At 41.3% G+C, this 18513-nt stretch overlaps 2 protein-coding genes across 2 annotated transcripts in view; one reads left to right on the forward strand and one right to left on the reverse strand.

Moving 5' to 3' along the window:
* The first annotated feature begins 3500 nt into the window (after positions 1-3500).
* Positions 3501-8012, forward strand: NOPCHAP1 (NOP protein chaperone 1). Its single transcript, XM_062492520.1, has 4 exons — positions 3501-3552; positions 4458-4544; positions 5554-5690; positions 6883-8012. The coding sequence occupies exons 1-4, from the start codon at positions 3501-3503 to the stop codon at positions 7066-7068; spliced, it is 462 nt and encodes a 153-aa protein (XP_062348504.1). The 3' UTR covers positions 7069-8012.
* A 1246-nt stretch (positions 8013-9258) lies between these two features.
* Positions 9259-18513, reverse strand: part of ALDH1L2 (aldehyde dehydrogenase 1 family member L2) — a 28047-nt gene continuing 18792 nt past the window's right edge. Inside the window, exons 12-23 of the mRNA XM_062491274.1 lie at positions 17844-17971; positions 16197-16347; positions 15420-15490; positions 15202-15307; positions 14746-14833; positions 13966-14059; positions 13603-13699; positions 12971-13069; positions 12077-12242; positions 11438-11543; positions 10254-10453; positions 9259-9314 (exon numbers count right to left, since the gene is read on the reverse strand). Of these exons, the coding sequence (XP_062347258.1) occupies positions 9259-9314; positions 10254-10453; positions 11438-11543; positions 12077-12242; positions 12971-13069; positions 13603-13699; positions 13966-14059; positions 14746-14833; positions 15202-15307; positions 15420-15490; positions 16197-16347; positions 17844-17971 (1362 nt within the window). The remainder of the gene's footprint in view (positions 9315-10253; positions 10454-11437; positions 11544-12076; positions 12243-12970; positions 13070-13602; positions 13700-13965; positions 14060-14745; positions 14834-15201; positions 15308-15419; positions 15491-16196; positions 16348-17843; positions 17972-18513) is intronic.

Genomic DNA, 18513 nt, shown 5'->3' on the forward strand with positions numbered 1-18513 from the left:
GACATCCGCGCTCCGGGGACGGGAACACCGGCCCGGCCGGAGAGCAGCGGAGCCCGTCCGGAGCCGGGGGGCGGCTGCGGGAGAAGGGCGGCCGGGAGGGAGTGTCGGGGCCCGCAGCACGGGGAGGTCGAGCCCCGCGGCACCGGGAACGCCGGCCGGGACGGGAGGCGGGCTGCACCGAGCGTCCGCAGCCCGGGGCGCCGCTGGGCACCCCGGCATCGGGGCGGGCCGGCGCCGCGCTCGGGGGGCTCCGCCGCTCGCCGGGAAACTTTCCCGCCCGCGGTCCCCCGCCGCCTCCCCCGGCCCGGGACGCCTCGCTGCCCTCGGGCCGCGCACCTCCCCTCACCTGGGCGAGAGCCGTGCCGGCAGCGCCGCGGGGTCGCGCTCCATGGCTGCGGCGGGGCGGGAGCAGCCGGCGGCGGTGACAGCTCCGCGCTAGGTGAGCGCCGCCGCCACTGAGCAGGCGCGGAAGCGGGCGGCCCCCGCGATGATGTGGCCCGTGATGCGCAGAGCCGCCGCCACCGGCCGCGCCGAGCCGCCGCTGGGCGGGGGAGGGAGGAGCCGAGCGCCGCCGCCCCGCGCCGCCCGTGAGACGGGACGGGAACGGGACGGGACGGGACGGGGCGCCGTGCCAGTGGTCGATCCCAGCCTGGCCCCCGAGGCGAGCCCCCGCTGCCGGACCCGCCGCCGTCCCCTTCCCGCTGCTTCTCCCGGCCCCTCCGCGGTAGCGGGGGCGAAGCTGCATCCCCGCCTCGCTGCCCCCCCAAGGGCCCGGCTGGTGCCCCGCGGCCGGGGGAAACAAAGCGCCGGGGAGTGAGGCTCCAGGGCGCTCCCCGGGCAGCGCCGGCGGTGCCGATGCCTTTACTTCCACTCGCAGAAGCTTTCTCGGCGAAAGGAGTCGCCGTTTGGTAATGACTCCTGACTGCTAGCCACTAGCACTGTTGTCGCTCTCTCCTGCCAGTTGGCTAAAAGCAGCTTCCTCAGTAATCCAACTTTCTGAAGTGTTTGGATCAGCTGGAATATCTTTGTTCTTGCCCAGCTGGACTGTACACCCTGCAAACAGCGTCTAAGTCTGTGAGCTCCTCCCTTGATTGACATGAGCTCCCTCTGTTTAACCGAGTATGGAGCCAAGGCCTTGCTGGACTTCTGTTCTGCAAAGCACTTATTAACACTTTCTATTAATACATTAAAACAGTCAAGCTAGCTAAATTTGTTTGTTTATTATCAGTACTAGTATTATTCCTCAATTGCTGCTCAACACTTTGAAGTGGTGAAGATGCCTTAACTGGAAGGTGAAAGGGAAGAAGGGAAGAAAGAGGATGAAAAGAGAAAATTTAATGATGGTAACAGCAGCCAAACATACAGTGCCCCTTTCCCTGTCTACAGAGAGTCAAAAGACAGCATGGGCAAGTCACCAAGTGTCTGCCATAAACTGGAGCTAGCTGTGGTGGGGATATGTGGAATAGCAGAAACTTAAGCACAGGGAAATGTGTTTCCAGGACTGGGGCCAAAACATTCTGCACTAGGAGAGTGAAAGATACAGGACCAGCTCGAACACTCGAACACTCGTGTGAGTACCACCTGAAATGAACAAAGCAGCCCAAACCTCAGAGCTAATAATTTGGCTGTCTCAAGCCTGTATTTATTGGGGATTTGTGCTGCAGATACTGTAGCTTCCCTACCCTAGTAGCAACCCTGAATATCCATGTGTGCTTTTGGATGTTACACAGCATGGGTACTTAGCTGGGCTACCCTACAAATCAGATAAAGATCACATCTGCCACGGTTGCAACAGGTGAGACTGTAAACCTGAGGTTTGGGAATAGCACCTGAGGGTGCTATTTCTGGATTTTCTAATTGCTCGTCTGGTTATCTTGGGCAATCACTTCATCACTCCCTCCTACAGGTTCCTTGACAGCATTATGCCCCGCCCTCCATGGAAATTACATAATACCCATGGATGAAATATATTGTTTGAGGTTCACACACTATTATTTTGGGTTGCGTACAAATTCAGGAAGACTCACTTTTGAGGCCCAAGGCAAAAACCTCAGCCCTCAAGATTTTTCAGTCATTAAAGCTAGCAATGAGATTTTTCTGGGAAATGGAAATTCTGGAGCATAGTTGGGGAGAAAGGTGCAAACCAGGTAGCAAATTCAGTGGAATGCACCTGGCACTGTGGGTGGGCTGGGGAAGTGGCAGAGAGCACTTGTTTGGGACAGTCTGTCAGGAAAACAGCAGAGTGGTCTCTCTTATTGAGGCCTTGCAGAGGTTTGCTTCTTATTCATGTTCATTCCAGGATACTGAGATCTGAGTGGCTGCATGGTTGTTTTTTTTCCTGTGTCCTTTGCAATGAGGGCCTATAAATACCACTTACCTGATTACTATTTATTCTCATTTTCGTCTTGGAATTCCCATCTTGTTTCTTATGAACCATTCAGTTTTCTTTTAGCAGTTTTCACATCGTCTAGATGTGAAAGGACAGAAACTGCAGAAGAGATAAGGACAGAAACTGCAGAACAAATCCTGAATAACAGGTTGGCCAGTGTCAGCTGAACTTGGTGGTTGTGTAAGGTTTTTTTCCAAAGGATGATTAAAACTCCCTCAGGCTCTGATATTTAATTTTAGGTTCATTTGTCAAATTTTGAAAACGAAAATTGGGGAGTTTTGAGAGACAAGCAGCACTGGCAGGCATTCAGGTGATGTTACCTGCTGGCAGCTTGGTTCCATATGTTCATGGCTCTTCATGGTGATGGGACGGACTTCTTGTGCCAAATTACAGAAACAGTCAGGATGGAAGTGGATCGTCTGGTCCAATCTCTCTTCTTCAGCAGGGTAGTCCTTGAGCACTTTGCATGGGATTGTGTCCAAACAGTTCCTGAATATCTCCAGTATAAGAAACACCACAACACCTGTGGGCAGCCTGTTCCAGTGTGTGGTCACCACACAGTAAAGGAGCTCTTCTTCATGTTCAGGTGGATCTTCCTGCGCATCAGTTTCTGCCTGTTGTCCTGTTGCTTGGCACCACCATGAAGAGCCCGGCTCCATTCTCTTGTCACTCTCCCTTTACATACTTACATTGACGAGATCTCCTCTCAGTCATCTCTTCTCGAGGCTAAACAGGTCTCCAGCTCCCTCAGCCTCTCCTCTCAAAGAGATGCTTCCATTCTTTAATCATCGCAGTTGTCTCTCCTGGACCTGCTCCAGGAGCTCCGTGTCCCTCTTGTCCCGAGGAGCGCAGAACTGGGCAGAGCGCTCCAGGGCTGAGCAGAGGAGCAGGACCACCAACCCCGAGCTGCTGGCAGTGCCCTTCCTAATGCAGCCCAGGACACCGCTGTCCTCCGTGCTGTGTTTCAGAGGGCTCAAGCCGTTCCACGGCCATCTCCCTGTCCCCGCTGTCCCACACGGGAGGGGGCGGCAGCGCCGGTGGTCCTCCCGCCCGGCAGGGGGCGCCCCGCAGCCGAGGGCGCGAGCAGCTCCACTTACGTTCGGGCGGGCGCATGGCGGGGCCCGCGGCCTCCCGGGAGCTGCTGGACCTGCGGCGACGGCCAGGTGAGCCCGGCACCGATCCGGTGAGCCCGGCACCGACCCGGTGAGCGTGGCACCGATCCGGTGAGCCCGGCACCGGCCAGGTGAGCCCGGCACCGACCCGGTGAGCCCGGCACCGATCCGGTGAGCGTAGCACCGACCCGGTGAGCCCGGCACCGATCCGGTGAGCGTAGCACCGGCCAGGTGAGCCCGGCACCGACCCGGTGAGCGTAGCACCGACCCGGTGAGCCCGGCACCGACCCGGTGAGCGTGGCACCGATCCGGTGAGCCCGGCACCGGCCCGGCCCGAGACCAGCGGGGCCCGGCCCGGCCCGGCCCGGCCCGGCAGCCCGAGGGAGGGGCCGTCGGTGACCCACCCGTGCTTGCAAACCGCGTGTATTGAAGAGCTGGTCTCCCGGGCAGGGCTATGGTAATGCGAAGTAAATAAACCGGGAGATCCACGTTAAACTGTGGACAGCCGTAGCGTTTTTATGAGACAAAAAAAGAAAAAAAAAAAAGTGAAAAAGAACGCTGTGCTTTAGTTAATGATGACCGGTAGGTCATGAGCATTAATGAGGATTTTAAATGCCGAATTTGGGTTTTCCGGCACTGCTGCTGCCCACAGTTAGCGGAGGTCATTGGCACCGGAATTTAAATCAGTGCCGCTGGCACCCTGAGCTCCCAGCTCATCGTGCCTGGCTGTGCGGTACCTGAAGTGTTCTTCTCTACGCCTTGTAACTCTCAATCAATCTTTGGCTCAAAAACAGGTTAAGGAACTTGTGCTTAAACTAAAGGAGTGTCTGAGAGGTGACCTGCAGGGTGGGACCCCTGGCCCCTGTAGCCCAGTATTTCCTCCAAGAGCAGCAAAAGCAGATGACAATTACGGGGAACTTGTCAGCTTAAGCACTTCAATACTCGTTTGTTTGCAGGGCTGGAAGACATTTTGCTGATTAATTCAAAATGTAGCAGCAAGAAGGCCACAACTTTACAGACGGTTAAGGTGCCAAGGAGCAGTGGTAAGTAAAGAGGAGCTTGTCCCTGGAACTGTGTCAAGTAGCAGATAACACTTGTGACACAACTTTTGCTTCAGTACTTTCCTTGAAAAGGTAAAGGGAGAAGCTTTTGTGTTCAGTTTCTTAAAGAAACTGACATAAAGTATTTTTTTATGTTCAGGTCAGGTCCTCCATCCATTACAATTCCATGTCCCACTGGTGACTCATGCAACTGCTGCTGCTGCAAAATTAGGTTTTGTAATACTAGGCATTACAGCTCTAAGTTTTAGGGACAGATTGTTCTTTCCCAGTATGGAGTTCTTGCTTGGGCATCTTATCTCATTTTAGAAGTAATTTCTCTGTATGATATATTTATTCTATAAAAGCATTTAATTTTGAAAGGAAAACTGTCAAATTATTTTATTTTTTGTGATCAGGATGAAATTAAAAAAAAAAAGTTACATCAAATTCTTTATTGGATAAAAGTCTCTACAAAGATGACGGTGTTTCAAAGGTAGAGTATACCTGTTAAACTTTTGTGGAGTTCACCTGGCATAGTACCTCTTCTTAAAGAAAGAAAACTAGGGTTTGGTTCATCTGCATGTGTGGAGCAGTTTATTTGAGGAAATCCTGGTGATGAAATTATTGTCTTCTTCCATGGAAGGGATATGAGTGTGACTCACCTAATTCCATTGATTACCTAAAAATTCCTGTGAAGTCCCACAGGACTGAGCTGTAGAGGATAAGTGCTTTATACTTCAGCCTGGAGGTTCCATCTTTCTCCCACCATCTTCATTTTAGAGTTTCTTTTGTTAATTACGTTGACCTTTAGTCTATCGTGGCATCTGCTACAGCTAATTTTTCCATCTTCTTTAAGAGTTTCAGTCTATGCTTAATATTATAGACAGCTGGAAATTACAGTTTAAATGGAATCTGTTTAAAGGCTCATAACTGAGGTATAAATGTGAACACTAATGAGCATCTCTTTGACTATATATATATATATATATATATGATAATTGTTTCTTTTCAGTTTTGGACCGAGTACAGAGCTTTTTACCACAGATGGCCCAGGCAAATGATGAGCTCAAAAGAAAAATGGTGACAACACCTGCTCATCAGTTTGATATTGAACATCTAGACAGTGAAACAGAAAAAGTTATAGAAATGGTAAATATGTGGGGGTTTTTTTGTTTGTTTGTTTTTTATTTTAACGTAAATCTAGATGGGATTAAAATAACTCTTTGATCTTAGAATGAGTAGTATAATAGATAAGGTGAAGTCTTTACCATTCTCTGTGAAGTCTTCACCTTAGTCTGTGATCTGTTGATTCAAAACATAGATGTAATAAACATGCTTATTTGGTTGAAATTTACATCCTGATTTTCATACTTGCAGAATTTAATCACTGGGGATAAAGTAGTTTAAGAACAAGTAGAATAAGACATGGTTTTGTATCGATAACTTTGAATCAGAAGTCACAAATTGTATTTTAAATGTCTCCTAGGTGATTTGGTTTAGAAACTGAACAACATAAGGCCTAGTAAGGCATAGCAGAAAGCTTTAGTGTAAGAGTAATAACTGACTTTCAGCTCTGCTCTCTTGGTATGTTTAGGAATGACTAGATCTTGGGTTTAGAAAAGTCATTAGTGGTGTTGTGATCCTTTGTTGCTGGTATTTGTCTGTTTATTTACAGTTGTATATGTATTTTATTTCTGGTTTTAACTGAAATGCTGCAGCCATATGCTTGTATAAGAAAATTTTATTATGAAGGTGGTATGTGTCCATGGCTCATCCAAGTGGCTTCTGGCTAAGCAGACCTCAAAAATGGCTCTGTATATGGATGTATGAGATCACTCGAAAAAAACACCCTGGTAGCTTAAACTACTTGCTGTTTTAGAATAGTTGTAGTGCCCTGAATACTACTACAATGTAAGATATGAAATATATTAATATATATATCTACATACATTTGTATATTTGTTATGACCCTTTATACACTAAATGATTTAATTTGAATTTTGTACTGAAATGTAGTTTTGATGCCTGCTGCTTGTCAGTTTATCTGATTTACACAATCTGAGTTCAGCTGTTGACTCAGGTCTCTCTTTGATAGTGATATAAATATGGCCTTAGATTTCCTATAGGCCAGTAATATTTAGGTATCTCTTAATATTTGTAAAATCCTGGGAAAACCCAAAAGTCTTTTTTATTGTGATAGTGGTTTCTTATGGTAGTAGGCTGTTTAATGTGTTCACCTTATTTTACTCCAGTGATAGAAGTGCTGTAGTGTGGGTGTGTATATATATATATATATATATATGTAGTATATATAATGTGTCAACTGAGATTTTTTTTTCAGAATGTGGCTGTGGTTGAACTGAGTGATTCTGATACAGATGAAGAGTTGCTGACTTCAGAAGATGACTCAGAATCTGAGGAAGATGACTCTGTAACTGATGAAGTGACAGTAGACAACATTAAGTTTCCTAAACAAAAGGGAGAAAAGGGCAAAATAGAAATTTTGGACAGCAAAGCAAACGAGTAAATCCATTTTATTTTACTTTAAGAAATGCCAAACCAACCAAATAACATTTTCTCACTTTGAAGAGTTGGCCCTTAAAACCGCTTTGTTTCCCAGTGTAGCATCTCTCAGGTTCCTGTGAAATGCTAAGTTTACATGGTGTAGAGTTCAACTCATGACTGGGGAAGGCTGAATTTCTGAAGAATTAAGTGTGATTTGATCCATCAAGTAACAGGGAAATGCACTTGATAGTAGATTACACCAAGAAAACAGCTAGGGTAAGGGGCACTTGAAAGTTAAAAATTCTTGTTCTGTTGCTTTGTTGAAGAAAGACTTTTTTTTTATAGGAAGACAAAATTTTTTGCTTCATGGGCAAGAAAGAATGAATGAAGAAAAAAAGCTTTGTTTTTCTATTCCATATCCTGTGAAGTGTTATGTACACTCTCTCCAATATTAAACATGATCTTTAATGCCTCAGAGGTATGTCTACATTGCATTCATGGTGGTGACTGCCAAACACCAGAGCTGTGGCTGAGCAAGCCCATTTCTAGCTGAGCCAGCCTGGGTAAGGACAGCCATGAGCAGAGAGTTCAGCAAAGGGTTACTTACCCTTTGTGACTGTGGTGTAAACACCTTTCATACTCAAAGGATTGAGGCTGCCTCTGGGGTGTTATGATAGCTTTAAGCTATGCTTTTCATCCCCCAGTTTCCCTGCCACATTTCCAGTCTCCATTTTGTTAACTGTCACTGAAGGATGAAAAGGTGAAATTTCAACTTGTACCTAAGTTGGCTTGACACGATTGTGAAACCAGAAGCAGTGGAAGTGTGTCCCATTCATACTTACCTCATATTGATCAAATACAATGGTTTGGGCTATTACATTTGCTTCATAGATCAATTTGCATTTCAGAAGTATCTGTCATGCTCCTGGATGTCATTGTTTCTTAAAGGAACTTTGTATTTTCTACACCATTGAAGTAAAATTTTCTATACTGTGTTTGCTCAAATATTAAACTAAATGTCATGACTTGAAACGTGCAGTTATTTATAGAATTTATTTTGAATCCTGCACCTAAAGTTGTAGTTTTATTACTTGTTTCTGTAGTATTTGTGGTAAGAAATAATGAAGATACTGGTCTGTCTTTAACAATGTGGCTTAAATATAGGATGGAGACCTGATTTACTGATTAAACCATGGAATATTTTAGTGAAGGGGAAGGATGGGGATCAAAGGATTGGACTGCTACATTTAATAGCAGCCCACAGATAGACGAAGCTTTGAGTGTTTCTGCATTCTAAGAGCAAGGAGTCTTATCAGGCTTAGTTAAATAAGGTCTCAATCCATAGAAAATCTCTTCCAAACTGAAAAAAGTTGGAAAGCCAACATCTGACTTTGGTCATTTTACAAGGGATTTTCCCACAGTTTAAAAAGAACCCAAAAGTGTGAAATACAAATAATTATGCAGTATGAAACAGTGATTACAGTCCACATGCACAGACACAAAAAGTGATTTTAATCTGTTAATGTAACCACCTTTCAAATTGCAGGCAGATCCCACATTCCGTATCAACAAAAAAGTAGAAAATATTTTCAGTAACTTTAGCTCAATATGCATAGTTTAACACCAATATTGAACTCTGTATGTACTATACAAAGATCATAGTAAGTGCACTTCCTTGCATTGATTTACTTCTTATGGCACAAAGGTTTTCTTTACTGCTGAAAAATCCTCAGAGCAGAGTGTTTAATTGCATAAAACCTGAACTGATTTTTAGCAAAAATGGCATAATAAGTATATTTTAGTTCAGCTTTAGAAGCCTAATGGTTTCTAAGGATTTAAAATAATCATGTAAACATTATGTCACAGAAATATGAAGTAGGTATGTGAGAACTTATTATTCAGTTATATTTTAAAGAAAGAAACTGAACCATATTCTTGGGGGGGTTTTGGGGTGAGGGTGGGGGGGGGAAATTGTGCTACCAACTGTTGCTGCTACATAGTTTAACTTCAGGGTGATTTTCAAAAGCCATTGTCTGCCAGACTGAAATTTGGACCTAATTTATAGGAACTTCTCCATGGAGTGAGTATTTTGTTTTGTTCTTTTGGTTGTAGCACTGCAGACAGCATATCCTAGGTGTGGTATCAAGTGCTTTGTGTAGTCATCAAGATTCAAACACTTCTGAAAGTCTATTTCCCAAGTGTAGCTGTTACTTTAATACTCCACAGTGATGGCTTTGGTTCTGAGATATTCATGAAGAGCTTCTTCACCTGTACAAGCACAATATTCACCTGTTAGAACAGCAGCTAAATGAATTTTGTCAGACTGTAGCCAATAATTGAGTCCTTAAGCAACAATGAAAACTAATTGCCTTCCCACTGTGATTTATAGACCTGGTTTGACAAGAGGCCAAATCCAACAGATGAGGAAGAAAAGGGAACTGGAATTTAACAAGCAGCTCCCCAAGCAGCAGCAGATCCTTAGAAGGCCACTGGGGGCCCATAGCTGAAATTATTAACTTTGCTTCTCCTCTATTAAAGGTGATAGGTAGAGAAGCTGTGTGAAAATCGGTAATCTTTTTTTCCCTGAAGCCATCACTCTTTTTGGTTTCAGGAAATGTCTTTCGAGATTCCAAAAGCAAAAAATCTGTTGTGTGAATGAAATTTGGTTTTCCTTTTTTCTCTGCCACGAAGTCTCTGTCCAGACTTGTGAAGTTTCTTTGACAGTTGACTTCACTTTTCTAAAAAGTTGTTTTGAAAAGAGAGTATTTTTAATGTATCTTTTTCTGTGGCTGTTGAAAAAATTTGGTGACATTTTAAGGTGTAAAAAAGTTTGCCATGCTCTTACTTAGAGGAGAGACCTAAATTAGCATTCTCTCTGAGGGAAAGAATACCTAATCTAATAACCATTGTTACTTGACAGCCTTTTGTAGCCTATACAGAGCTCTGGATAATTTATTTGCTCTGTAATTTATTTACCTGCTCTCAGAGCAGTTGGAGAGGAATATTCTGTGTTATTTAGCAAATGTACATGAAAGGCTGAATGGGAAGTACTGAAGTGGGAATATTTAGGGAAGAAGTGGAATTGGGTTACTGTAATTGGAGGCAGGAAATGCACCCATAGCTCATGTTTTACTAGATAACACTGTAGCCAGTTTCTTTCATTGATTAGGACTCTGAGACAAGGAATGAGGGAAGGAGACAACTTACCTAAATCTTTCCCAAAGCCAGACAGCTTAAATCCACCAAATGGTGCTGCCACATCTGTTTTGTTGTATGTGTTAATAAAAACTGTCCCAGCTTCTAGCTTTTCACTGATGTAGAGAGCTTTGTTTATGTCTTTTGTGAAAACTCCTGAAGCTAAGCCATATTCTGTGGCATTTGCCCGTTGCAATACTCCATCCACATCCCTGTGGGGGAAAGAAATTATTTAATTGCAACTAGGTAAAATAAACAAGTGTTAGAAACCCTCCACCTTCTATGTCATTGAAGCAATTTTTCAGAAGGCCTTTCTTCTCCAGTCAGCTTTTTTAAAGATGACTTATTAAGGACAAATCTGTGCATCAATCCGAGAGATCCATGGAAATTCATGTCCTTACTTCAAGCTTCTGAAGCTCATAACCTCACATTTCAAAGGTTAATATCTACATAGAGAAATGTCATGGGAAATGTTGCTACTGTGCAACATGGGAATTAGAGCAATGCCTGTAAAGCAGAGCATGGTAGCAGATGATGAATTAGTTTGCTAAAATTTTGTCCAGCTTTACAAGTTAATGCAGAATAAAAGCTGGAATTTAAATTGGTATCAAGACACAACTTTCCAGGCCATTTCCAGAGTGCTATTTTCTATCTGCATCACATTTCCATACAGCTTCAAAAATCAATAGTAGTTTAAAACTTTAAAAAATTCAGACTAAATTAAGACTACAGAGTTTATGGATGTGAAGGGCTATCTGCATGGCTGGTTCTTAAATTTATTATCAAACTGCGGAAAATGAAACCTGATGAAAATATTTATCTGAAGTTTGTATGTAGGGTTTTAATCTCATTTGTATGTTAAATAATTCTTATGATCTGAATGAGAGATATTAGAAATAACAGATGTAATAAATGTATATTTACAAAATATACAGAGGGATTTTCATTTGCAACAGTGATGTGCCAATGTTACACAATACACAACGCTGTAGTCTTCTGTAATAGGAAAAATAAGTAATTCCACTGGGAAGAATACACACTTTGTAATTTGATTGAGCTGTTGCAATTACCACACAAACTTAATATTCCTGGATATTCAGATTGGTCTAACAAGATTTAACAAAATACTGTCACTTCTTCACTTAGGGTGAAAATGGGAAAATAAAGTTTCTAACAGTAACCAGAAGAGAACATACCCATTTTTAAATTTAGAGATGACCATCACAGGACCAAAGGATTCTTCCTGGGCAATATACATATGGTCTTCAACATCTGTGAATACAGTGGGTTCCATGAAGAAACCTAAAGAGAGGATACAGCAGCATTTGAGCATGGTAAAAGTGCTTAAGGGTTTGCTGTTGTCCAGGCCATTTCTGTCCCATGCATTGAGGTCGTAAATAACTAGCAACTTGAAATGGAAAGTAGATATGAATGAAGTATGTATGGAAATGCATGAACTTCAAGAAAATGGCAGACAAAAGGGTAAAAGAATGGTCTGTATTTATAGGTGACAATATGTGCTGTTCCCTGCCCTGCATGCCACAGCCCAGGTGACTCCCTGGGGGAAGACCCTGTTCTCTAAGACAAGGTTACAGCAAGTCACAGAGGCCCTCTATTTTTCTTCCTACCTAACAAGAAGATAAATTGTAAGATCTAAATAAAGATACTTAAATTGCACAGCTTCTCATAATATAAGAATCTAAATTTCTGTGGTATCATGGGCTTACTTGGTCCTGTTCCCATGATATTGCAACTCCACAAAATACAGCTGAGTCAATTGTGACAGCTCTTGCATAAAGTGTAAATGTTCTAAATACCCCTGGAAAGTATTTTACCTGGTCTACATACTTGTCTTCCTCCATACACCAGAGTTGCTCCCTCTTTTACTCCAGTTTCACAGTATTGCAGCAGCTTTTCCAAATGTGCCTTGTGATTTTGTGGACCATGATCTGTAGATCTGTCAAGTGGGTCACCAATTTTCATCTTTTTTATTTCTTCAACCTATGGGTTACCCAATTAAAACAAAGTTACATACCACAGCAATATTGTTAAAGTGACCAGAAATTTTGAATGCTACATTTTTTTGGTGCTCTGAAGATTGAATCTAAGAAATTACCAGATTCTTAGATATAATGCTTCTCCCTTTTTAAAATAAGTCTTTGCCTTTTTGTTTCATAATCTCTAATTACTTCTGAAAGTTTTTTATGCTTGTTTCTTGTGAATATTCTCATCTGCTATTGAGATAGGCTTGTAAAATGTTAACTTTTACCAGTGGCAAATGACTTAAGACAGTGATTTCCTGTTCTTAGGCAAAATAGATGATTTTTCCAGTAGCACAGCATGGCGACTATTAGATTATTCTAGTTAGGCTTCCAATATTCCTTTTGTTGGTTTTTTTTTTTTTACTTTATAGAAACCTTCTTCAATCACATTGATCTGAGTTCGGTAATTATTTATAATCTTATTTTCCTAGTCGAATATGAACTATCACTGAAGGTACAATATCTATTTAACTGTCACTTATCTGTGTATTACTGGTGCAAATATCTCCCTTCAATGCTTCCTTTTAACCCTGTAAGAGGCTCCTGAGAAGCATCACTGTCTATCATAAGCAATAATGAGCAACTAAGCAACTGAAAATAAGAAACAAAAAATAACCACTGTAAAACTAGTGGATCCTTCTGCCACAGCAAAACATATGCTTAAACTTTAGTCCTTGAATATCTTACCACTTTTCTAACAAACTCATCATGAATTGATTCTTCCACAAACAGCCTGCCAGCTGCAATGCAATTTTCTCCTTTGTTGAAATATACTGCTCCCATACCCTGATCAGAAAAAAACTCCATTAATATTTACATGCATTATGTTCAGTCTCCCTCCATTCCATTCCCTTAGAACACTTGCATTGAGTATTTGTAACCCCAGAAGTTTAATGCTTTATGTAAAAGGATATCACCAATGCAACATCTTACTTAGGAATTTTGAACACAATATAGCTGGTAAGGAAGGTGAATTATTATGACTGATATTTGATGAATGATTGATTGATTGATTAATTGATTTAAAATTATATGGCAATAGGGAGCTCAATTCTTTGTTTTGTTGTAATTTCTAATGAATATTTCTTCTAGTACTGCCTTTTTTGGGTGGCATGAACAGTTACATTTTGCTGGCATAAAGAAATATCTGAGTCTGTTTTCTAACAGATCTCAAGGTTTTTCATGCAAAGGATCCCTGCTTTTTGGTTGGTTTTTTTTGGTTTTTTGGGGTTTTTTTTGGCAAGTCAAAAGGAATATTGCAATACTGTGAGGATGTACCACAAAGGCTTTGAATAAATTTTACTTCAAAGTAACATTACCATTTTTACGGCTCTGTCAAGTTCACAGTCACTGAATATGATCAATGGTGATTTGCCACCAAGTTCAAGAGAAACTTTCTTCAGGTTAGCAGCTGCACTGTAAAAATAAAAATAGTCATATAAACCCCAAAATACTCATATAAACACAATTTTGAATGTCTTTTTTTCATGATTTCATTTGAATAATAACTAGTGAAAATGTATAAACCTCTATTGTCTAGTAGTTACTTAGAATTCTACATGGTGGCAAATAACCATATGTATTTATGCTTTTTCATTATAGCTACATGCACAATATATCTAGTAAGATACTTCAGAACCAGACTAAGCAGGATTTATTCATGATTCTTTTGCTGAGAGTACCTCTTCATGATCTGTTTGCCAGTTGGTGTTGAACCAGTGAATCCAACTTTGCGAACATCTGGGTGCTCAGAGAGGTGCTGTCCCACCAAGCCACCTATCATGGTGAGAAAAGCAGTGTAACTGGATGGTACATGGACAGTTTTTACCACTCCAGCAGGAGCACTGTGACACAGAAGGAACTTACACCACAAATCAAATGCAGTAGTATCACATCCTTATTTCTATTTGCAGCTTTATTTTGTATGACTAAGAAAAACTTGGATCCCATTAGTGTCTTCAAATTCTCCCATCTGTCTGGACTAAAGGGCTTCTTAGTATTCCTTTGTAGGTAGAATAATCTAATTTGTAAACCTGCCCCATATAATTACTTTGTCACTTTTCTTCCTTAGGGGAAGGAGGAAAAGGGTAACATCAGACAACACAGTGTGGACTATGAATATGTATTTTACCAGCTTGCTCTAGGTCTCACAGTCATATCTGATGACAAAATTAGGAGAAAAAATGAAGCTTTACAATCCAGTGAAACATGTTTCTCTGTAATACAATCTTTTCCAGAGTGTTTGTGTCAGTTGTATGAACTTGTAAAGGGTGTAGGCTGACAGCTCCTACCACTAACTAAAGGCAGATTTTTTTCAGTTCTCTTCTGGAAACGTGTGAAATTGCTGCATGAAAAGATGCAAGCCTAGTACCTATGAACATGCAATATATCTTCAAAAAGGTGAAGAAGTTCACCAGTTTTAGCATGACATCTCCTAGAAAAACAATGATTTGAAATTTTACCTGAACCAGGCAGAATATTTATAACACCCTTAGGAAATCCAGCTTTAGCTGAGAGTTCTGCAAACTTCAAGGAAGTCAGAGGTGTGACCTAAGTAGAAACATTTAGATTATGTCTCCTATTTTAATTAAATGTATGATAATATCTTTTACATTCAATACATCTCAGTTTTGATACAATATTCACCTTCTTAGGGTATTGGCAAATCAGAAGTGATGGCTTCTTGTGGAAAAGAATTATTTCTTGAAAATGAGATCAGCACTGGAGCAGAATTGGAGTCAATCAATCAATCAATACTTTGTATCACCATGGCAGTTTGTATTATTGCAAGGGCACTTTCAAATATATGACACAATTAACCTATGACACATCAACCTATGGATGAAATCTATATTGCCTAAATCATTTTGCCTGAACAGGAGCATCTGAGCCATCAGTATATTTCTTTTTGCTCTTACCTGAGCTGGTTTGAGTACAAGGGTGTTGCCTGCAGCCAAGCAAGCTGCGCTCTTCCATGCAAGCATCATCAGTGGGTAATTCCAGGGAATAATTATTGCACAGACACTTCAGGCAGGGAAAAACAGGAAAAGATTACATATTTGATGGCAGCTTTTCAATGGTTTTTCTGCATGTCAAGGCTGTCACTAAGAAGAAAAATTCATAAAGTGGTACTCACCCAATTGGCTCTTTCTTGGTGAATGTTAGATTATGGTTTGGCCGGGCCTGGTTAATTGGAATTGTAGCACCCTAAAAAACAGAAGAGGGACAAATCTTCATACTGATTTATAATTTTTTGCCATGTAAGTATGTTTCAGAAAGTTACAGAGTAGGCTTCAAAACCACAAGCATTTTTCCATCAGGGAAAGAGGCACAGATGTTTGATTTCTACTGTATAATTTCCTACTGTGGATATTGCAGTCAAGTCCTGCTTGTCAGCTGGATGAAATAACAGCATAGATTAAAAAAAAAATATGGGAGAACATAAAGTGAGGGTCTGATGAACAAAAGCAAAAAAAAAAAAAAGCTGCATGATACTCTCGATTGGTCTTAAAAGATTCTGGAGGAAATGCTCTTGGATGTGTTCCACACCCTGTGCCATCAAGCAAACTCACCAGCCTTGGTCAGACTGTAGCAAAATACAAATCCCTGCACTTCTCTGCATGATGAGCACAGCAACATTTTGTCCCATGAATAATCAAGAGCTGACCAAGCAAGTATATCCACTGTGACACCTCAGCTGATTTCTTAGATATTTATCTCCAGCTGGAGGTGGAGTATCCTTTTGTATTGACAGGGACTCACTCTAGGTAAAATTATAATTTTGCTTTAGTTTTTGATTCTTCAGTTACTTTTTTCATTTTACTACTTTTTGGCACTATTTCAGAAGAATAACACCAAAAAAGAAGCATAGAGAAGCACCGCCATTGATAATTTCTTTTATATATTCACTTGCCTGAATTTTGTCACACCATCCAGCAAAGTATCTGAATGTTTGCACAGACATTCCAATATGAGTCTTCAGAGCTAAAGTGTAGACAGCTCCTGAGTCAATAGACTCTATTGTTGCTAACTCTTCTTGATGTTCTTCCATCAGGTCTGCAAGTCTTTAATAAAAATGTTAAAAATCCACATCAAAGGGAAATGACATCTAACCACTGACAGCCTGGAATTATTAGGAGTGGCAAAGAAGCATATCCAAAGTAGCGTTCCCACTGAATTTGGAGGTGGAGCAACTGCTCCTTAACATCAGTAAGGGATTGAACAATTGCCCATTAGCCTGCAAATGTCTTCACACTGGCTGTAAACAGTGCAAACTCATTTGAGGTGTAAGTAAGACCGTAGGAAGTGCTACTGAGTTGATAATAACTATCAAAGTGTCTCAAAAACACATCTGCACAGATTGATACCTGTACTTACAAGGCACTACTGCTAGTTTAGTGGTCCCTTGTTCAGGTCTGTTTGCATCAATGAATTTTCACATTCAGTCCTTCTCATTGTCTCACATGCAATAATGTTTTTCTTCAGCTTCCTTCTGTGATTTGGTACTCAGACATATAATCAATGCTCCTGTGTGATATTAAGAGCTTAAAAAAACTGTGCATTTTTTGATCTTGTAAAGAGTACTCAAAACTGGGTGTGAAATTTTTCCGTTATGAAAATTCTGACCATTTTAAGCATTTGCAGAGATGTGGGCAAATGCTCTTTAATACCTGTTTTAAGTGTATCTTGGGGACCCAGCTGTAGGTCAGGGCATGGGCAATTTTGTGTAGAGAATGGATTTAGGCATGTCAGGGACAAAGGAGAAGGTTCCATTTAAAGTGTGCTTAACATCTTAAATTAATGATTCCTGAAGACAAACCAGGAGAGCTAGGAGCTTTAATGGCACACACATTCTCTTCGGTTCAGCACTCAAAATCTCCAGTTTGTTTAGAGGCCAGAAAAGAAGGGGCCTTATTTCAATTAAGGTGGTCCAGAGAGAGGTTTTATCTACCAGGAATGGTTTGCAACATAAACACTCTGGTGTTTTATCCTAGGGAATGTGTTCCCTAAGCAAAGTGTTTAATCCAAGGATAACCTATGCAGTGTAGAGGAATTGTATTTTCCATATACATTATGTAAGTATTCTTGCAAATCTTCCAAGTGTAAAGTAGAGCAGAAGTTTTCACACCTTAAAATTTTCTCTTTAGGGAAGAGTTGACTTGGTCTCTCAAGTACTCTACATTCCTGATACAAATTAAACACAAGTTTATGCATGCTTTGAATATGTGCACACTTGTGAAAAGCTTAAGTGACCAGGTGTATTTAATGTTCAGTTCTGACTTGCCCATTTTCTCTTGTGATGACTACTAACTGTGCAAGAGTCCTGCAGGCCTTTTTCCATGGCCTGGTCACACACTTTATAAGATAAACAGAATTTTTTGCTTTGCTTTCATTATTTTCTGCTAAGATTCCTGCAATGTCTTGTAAAACATGTGGCCTTTTACCAGGACTAGCAACCTGAAAAAGCAGCTTCCTTACTCATGTCTACTCATTTATTTGCATGTTTAGACCTGAAAAAGCAATCAAAAGCTCACAAAAATGCAAGCTGTCTTGTACATACCTGTACATGAGTCGCCCTCTTTCCCTTGCATTCATCTTTCCCCATTCACCATGTTCAAATGCCTCCTTTGCTGCTGCCACTGCCTTGTCAACATCAGCCAGTGAGGCAGAAGATACACTGGCTATTACCTGTGCACAGGTAACATTCTGTTAGCTCGAGAAGAAACATTGGGATGCAGAGTGCTACTCCTTCCTCTCAAACTTCTTGACTGGGTATAAGCAAATGCTTAATTTTTAACTGAATTACAGTTGTTGTGGGTGAGCCAGGCTGCAAAAAGTCCAGACACAACTGAGGTGTCAGAATTTGGAGGACAGTGCAGGGACTCAGTTTTCTCAAGCTTTCTTCTTCTTCAAAGCAAAGTACATTGTCCCACTGGATCTCACCCTCTCTTTCTGTGTGTAAAACCAATGTGACATTACAAAAGCTGCAAGTCTTTATATGTGGTATCACAATCTAAACATGCTAAAACAACTCCCACATCTTCCATTTCTAAGGAATGGAGCTTCTGTTAGCTTAAACCACCATAAACATACAGTATTTCAAGATGATTGTGTTTTATAAACACACACACTGTAAATCCTAATACAAAATTTTTATGACTTTTATTCCATTCTATAATGAGCTTCAGGAAAAGTATCAGAGTCTGATTTCTGATGATAACGAAATTTGT

This window comes from Cinclus cinclus, chromosome 4 (assembly GCF_963662255.1).
Source record: "Cinclus cinclus chromosome 4, bCinCin1.1, whole genome shotgun sequence".
In the NCBI taxonomy this organism is placed as follows: domain Eukaryota; kingdom Metazoa; phylum Chordata; class Aves; order Passeriformes; family Cinclidae; genus Cinclus; species Cinclus cinclus.

What these genes read in the sequence shown, in the direction of transcription:
- NOPCHAP1 (XM_062492520.1), top strand. Translation starts at nt 3,501, where the DNA reads ATGGCGGGGCCCGCGGCCTCCCGGGAGCTGCTGGACCTGCGGCGACGG. An exon ending in GGACCTGCGGCGACGGCCAG is followed by an intron (nt 3,553 to 4,457) that starts GTGAGCCCGGCA and finishes GTTTGTTTGCAG; the next exon opens with GGCTGGAAGACATTTTGCTG. An exon ending in TAAGGTGCCAAGGAGCAGTG is followed by an intron (nt 4,545 to 5,553) that starts GTAAGTAAAGAG and finishes GTTTCTTTTCAG; the next exon opens with TTTTGGACCGAGTACAGAGC.